General features: G+C 36.7%; 1 protein-coding gene across 1 annotated transcript in view; it reads right to left on the reverse strand.

The window, feature by feature from the left end:
• Positions 1 to 2118: 2118 nt before the first annotated feature.
• Positions 2119 to 6292, reverse strand: part of ERP27 (endoplasmic reticulum protein 27) — an 89589-nt gene continuing 85415 nt past the window's right edge. Inside the window, exon 7 of the mRNA XM_006888479.1 lies at positions 2119 to 2241. Within this exon, the coding sequence (XP_006888541.1) occupies positions 2119 to 2241 (123 nt within the window). The remainder of the gene's footprint in view (positions 2242 to 6292) is intronic.

The following is a 6292-nucleotide window of genomic DNA, read 5'->3' on the forward strand; positions in this document are numbered from 1 at the left end:
TTCCTAGCTGTCCATGGTACCCTCAATACTCTTCTCCAGCACCACAGTTCAAAGGCATCAATTCTCCTTCTATCCCCCCTAGTCGTTGTACAATTCTCTGATGCATAACAAGGATTGCAAAGGCCATGGCCTGTATCAGACGCACCTTAGTCTCCAGAGAGACACCATTGCTCTTTAGTACTTTAGAGAGGTCCCTAACAGCAGACTTTACTATGGCAATACATCTTTTAATTTCCTGGCTACTGGTGCCAAGAGTGTTGACTGCGGAGCCAAGGAAACTAAAGCTGTGAACAATTTCAATCTCTTCACTTAGGATCTTACTTTATTTTCTTCTAGATGTTGTGGGGCTTGTTTGCTGTTCTTTTTCTATTTGTGGAAGTGTAGTGTTAAATAGTCAACTTTCATCCTTTTCTTTCCTCTTGATGTGTTTGCTTATTGCTATGAATTGAACTCTAGCTACTGCTTTTGCTGTATCCTAGAAGTTTTGGTTAGTTTTATTTTCATTCTCATTTGTTTCAGGAAACATTTATATTTCTTTTACTACTTTGGGCATGTTTCCAGGAGATACTAATCCTTGGAGAAAGACACCATGCTTGGAAAGGTGGAGGAACAACACAGGAGAGGAAGATGCAGGATGAGATGGATTGACACAGTAACTGAGATAATGAGGGTAGATGTGTTGGAGACTGAGATTGGCTCAGGATATGGCAGGCTTCAGAGCTATTCAGAGGCTCACTATGTGTCTCAGGTGACTCTATGTCATGTAGCAACTACAACTATCCAATCATATTTAAGCAGGATGTTATTTAGGTTCCAGGTGCATGTTTTTTTTTTCTTTTATCCTTTATCCTCTTGGGGTTGATTTCTAATTTTATTGCACTGTGGTCTGGAAAAATGCTTTGTGGTATTTCCGTGTGTTTTAATTTGTAGAGGCTTGCTTTGTGACATGATATGATTTGTGATATGATCTATTCTGGAAAATGCTCCATGTGTACTGCAGAAAAATGTATATTGAATTTTTTTAGGGTTTATTTCCCTATACATGTCCATGAGTTCATGTTGTTTAATCATATTATTAATTTCTTCTGTGTATTTGTTGAGTTTTTTTCTAGTTGTCCCATCTTTCATTGACAGTGGTGTGTGGAAGTCTCCTATTACTATCATAGTGTCATCTATTATTTTTTTTTCAGGTCTCTTAATGGTTGTCTTGTGCATTTTCAGCTGTATCATTTAGTTCATACATATTTATTATGTTTATTTTTTTCTTGCTCTATTAACCCTGTATGGTGCTTTTTCCATGATACTTTTAGTATACTATGCTTGTTTTTTATTTACAAAATTTGGCTGTGATATGTCTTGATGTTTTTTCTTTTAGCGTCTAATTTATATAGTGTTAGCTGAGCTTCTTGAATGTGTATTTAGTTGCTTTTCATGGAACCTGAATTTTTTTCCCCCCTAATGCCTTTTCCACAATTTTTCAGTACTTCTCCCTCTTCCCCTCAATTCTGGAATTCCAATCACACATATGTTGTTTTATTTGATGCTGACCCATATGATTTCTAATGTTTTCTTCTGTCTTTTCTCAGATATTTGTCCATTTTTATTATTGAAGTTCTTGTCTTCTGCCTCACTGATTCTCTATTCTATCTCTTCTATTCTGCTTTTTTGTATCTCTAACATGTTGAAAATTTCTACCAAGTCAGTCTTATTATTCTATATTGCATTTCTATATTTTCCTGTTGCTTCAACTATTATATTGTTTATACTCATTTTCTTGTGATGATTTTTAAAAATTTCTATACTTTTTTATTTACAATTTCAACTCTTTGTCTTCTATCATTTATAACTTTTTTTAGTACCAGTTAGAATTGCATGTTGCCTTCCCGTCTCAGATATTCATTAGATATATGATTTTGTCTGATTTTTAAGGGGAAGTCTTGCTTCATTTTGTTTGGATGGGAGGGACTGTTTCTACCCTGAGCAGAAAAACATAGGAAGCTGAGAAAGTCCCAGGAATGCTCCTCAGGTCTCAGGGGCCAGTTGGTATTAGGATGTGCTTTCCTTGCTGCTAGATTATCAAAGCAGTCTGCAGTGTTCTCCCTCTTTACTGGCTACTTCTTAATGTGAATAGGTGGTTGCAGGTGGGGAAGATTCATGGGGTTCCACAAAGCACTTCCTCACAGCTGGCTTATCAGGGTGGCCCACATGATGCTCCACTGTCACTGGCTGAAGCAGTGTGGGCTAAAAAAAATAAAATATGAGTTTTAAAAAAGATAATGGGAAACTATTGAAAAATTTTAAGCATCAAAAGAGAGACATACTCGAATTTTACGCTGAAAAATATAAGTCTGGCTGTGGTGTGATAATAGACTGAATCAGAGCATGAGTTACATAAACACTGAGATTACTTAGAAACTGACGAGCAGCAGTTGTAAGGAGATGGTAGTTTAAATAAACATGATGTCGAAGAGGAGGAAGAATGAAGAGAGATATGAGAATTATTTATGAGAGAATCGGGAACTGATGAATACAAGAGGGAAATTCTGATATCAAAGATGACCAATTGGTTTATGCAGCATATAATTGGTGTTAATCAAGATTAGCCATAAACATGAATTTCAGGAGGAAATAAAAATGGGTGTAGTAAATCTAGATGTTTCTGTAATTAGAAATATGATATTGGTGGTTGCAATAAGTGTCTGAAACTCCAAGTAGTTATACAGACAGGAAATACAAATCTGGAAGTCTTCAGCCCATGGAAAAAAGGGTTACATTAGTTTTAAAAATAAATGAAAATACATCTTTTCCTAAATAAATTTCCATTTATCTTTCTCTATAGGGAAAGAATAAATTGTTTTGAACTCCTGTTGCTGTTGTTGTTAAGTGGCATTAAATTGAGTATATGACTCTATGACTATAGAGTGACTCTATGAACAGTAGATCTGACCCTATCCTACCCTGTGCCCTATCATCATCACTAGACTTCACTGTTACAATCACTGTGTCAATCCATCTTATTGAAGGTCTTCCCCTCTTTTGCGAACCCTCTACCTTTCCATGAATGATGTTCTTTTATAAGGCCTGGACTCTCCTAGCAACATGTCCAAAATATGGCAGATGAAGTTTCTATCTTGGAACAGTATATTGATAGAGAACTGTCAGAAATACAAGCTGGGTTTAGAAGAGGTCGTAGCACTAGAGACATTGTCACCAATGGCAGATGGATTTTGGCAGGAAACAAAGAGTACTAAAGGGATATCTATCTGTGTTTCATTGACTATGTAAAGATATTAAACTGTGTGGATCACAACAAATTGTGGTTGATCTGGAAGAATGGAAATCCCAGACTACTTGATAGTGCATATGCAAAACCTATATTGGACCAGGAAGCATTCCTCAGATCAAAGCATGGTTCAAAATCAGGAAGGGAGTGCATATGGATTTGTCCTGCCTCCATACCTTTTCAATCTATATACAGAGCAAATTATTAGGGAGGCTGGGCTTTATGAGGAGGAATGTGGCATCAGCACTGGAGGAAGACTTATCAATAATCTATGTTATGCAGATGATACAACCTTGCTTCCCCAAACTTAGGAGGACCTGAAGTGCTTGCTGCAGAAGGTCAAGGACTGTAGTTTTCAATATGGGTTGAAGCTCAACATCAAACAGACAAAGATTTTCACCATTGGGCCAACTGATAACACCATGGCCGATGGAAAAGAGATCGAGGTTGTTAACAGTTACAACTTACTCAGCTCCATAATCAACACTCTTGGCACCAGCAGTAAGGAAATCAAAAGACAAATTGCACTAGTTAAATTTACTGTTAGGGACCTTTCTAGATATTAAGGAGCAATGATGTCAATCTAGAGACTAAGATGTGCCCGATCCAGTCCATGTTCTTCACAATTACTTGCTATGTATTAGAGAGCTGGACAATGACTAAGGAAGCCAGAAGAATTGATGTCTTTGAGTTGTGGTACAGGAGAAAAGTCTTGAACATACCATGGACCACAAAAAAAGCTACAACAGTTCCATGATGCATCTTCAAGGATATGAACATGTATGGCTAAGCACAATTGATAACAGTACATCTAAATTCCAAAATCAATCTCCACAATAATCTACATGTTTTGTATTGCCAAAGGGGCCCTTTAGAGTAGTGAGAGAAGATCTTTACCCTGAAACCTACAGCATCCCTTTTCAGCAGGAAGTAGCTAAGAGAATAAGCTGTCCCCCTTTCCTTATGAATCAGGGTGAAATATCTCTCAGGGAGGAGTGATAGGGAATGGCAAAGGACACACTGACAAAGGAGATTAATCAGAACTGGTTTTGACAAGCACAGTAGCAATGGAACAATTAAAATAGACTTTCAAGAAATATTCAACCTGAATCCTTCTGATCATAATGGAGATTTTTGAAAGTATTTCTTTGAGTTTATTATGTTTAATTTATTTGTTTTGTTTGTGTATAAAGGATGCTCATCTAGGTGCTAACATAATTATGATAAAAACAAAAGGGGGAAAATATGGGAAGCCAATACTAAATATTTGTAATAAATTGAATGCCATTAAAAAAATAGGTCTGTCTTGGAGAGGTTTTCCAAGTTTTTCCTTGGAAGCTAGGAATTTGAAGTTCCATCTTGCATATTTTGCACAGGTGGCCAGGAAGGTCTGGTCCTTGGAGAAGGACGTCATTCTTGGAAAGGTGGAGGGACAGCTCAGGAGAGGAAGATCCCAGATGAGATGAATTGAAACAGTAACTACAACAATAAGGGTAAGTGTGTCTGAGTCAGTGAGACTGGCTCAGGACAGGGAAGGCTTCAGAACTATTACACATAGGGTCACTATGAATCTTAGGCAATTAAATGGCACATAACTGCACAACATCCTTGCCTCCCAAGGAGCACCCTGGCTGCACCTTTTCCAAGACATACTTGTTTGTACATTTGGTATTCCATGGAATATTCAACACTCTTCTCCAACTCCACAACTCAAAGGCATCAATTCTTCTGTCATCCTTATTCATTGCCCAACTCTAAATTGCATAGCAAGTGATCAAAAAGACCATGGCTTGAATTAGACTCATCTAAGTCTTCGAATAGACATCTTTGTTCTTTAGCACTTTAGAGAGATTCCTGACAGCTGACTTGCCCAATGCCATACATTTTTTGATTTCCTAAAATCAGCAGGTGGTGTCAAGTGACTAATTTCCTTCTGATGACTCTTTTTTTGGTGTGTTTTACTTCCTCAATGAGTAATAATAATAACAAACACTATATACTTTACAATTGGAAACAGGAGTGGCATCGACTTCATAAACAACATGCCTTTGGATACTTTATGAACTTTGAGAAATGATGATAATTAATTAGCTAATTAATGAATTAATTTTTAAGAAATGATGATAGTTATAGAAAGGCTTCATGCCTTTTGTTCATGGGATCACTATGAATCATGCCCAACTTGATGGCAATCAACAACAAGAACAACACACTTTACAAAATAAAAAAAATAGCAAGTTGTGTATATACATAGAGAACTTAACCCACATAATTATTCAAATGAGTTTCACAATGTTAGTGATTGACATTTATTTGTTATTTGACAAATCACACTAAAAGTGTGTTGATAAATTACTTTACCATTGATGACTTATAAAATTATGACTCTAAGTACTTTTACATTTCTCTCTAAGAGGACAAGAGAAAACCCTTCCCACCTTGGAAAGGGTGACTTTGGCTCTAGACTGAATTCAGTGACCTGGTATAACCTCAAAGTCTCAGTCTGTTCCTTAGCTTTTGGCGGGCCAGGGGCCTTCTCAGCTAATATAATGTGGCAAGCGCAATGTGTTTTATGAGAAATGCAATGTGGAAAGAACTCTAATTTTGTACAAGATGTAGCCAATTTTTTAACCACTCACCTTCTCAAATACTCTGCTTCAGGCAAATTAATTTATCAATATCTTGTATTTCCCAAGTATTTTTTGCATTCCCTGTCTAGGGACCAAGATGGAATTGGCAAGGTCTAATGGTCATAGTCTCGTGGGATCAGCTGTAGTCATCTGGAGGAAATACAAATACAAACAATTTAAGGGACAAGTTCAAATATGGTCCAGGAAAGAATTAGTGAAATAGAACCAGAGAAATAATATTAAATGTTTGATACTAGGGTAGAGTAGGATGTTGTAGACTGAAAATACAGCAAAAGATCAAACACGGAGATCAGTCGTAAGTGACCAATTAAGGGTAATATATGTATGTAGGCATGTATATATATATGTGTGTGTGTGT

The sequence above is a fragment of the Elephantulus edwardii genome, unplaced genomic scaffold (assembly GCF_000299155.1).
Source record: "Elephantulus edwardii isolate Elephantulus edwardi_28Jun2011 unplaced genomic scaffold, EleEdw1.0 scaffold00067, whole genome shotgun sequence".
NCBI lineage: Eukaryota > Metazoa > Chordata > Mammalia > Macroscelidea > Macroscelididae > Elephantulus > Elephantulus edwardii.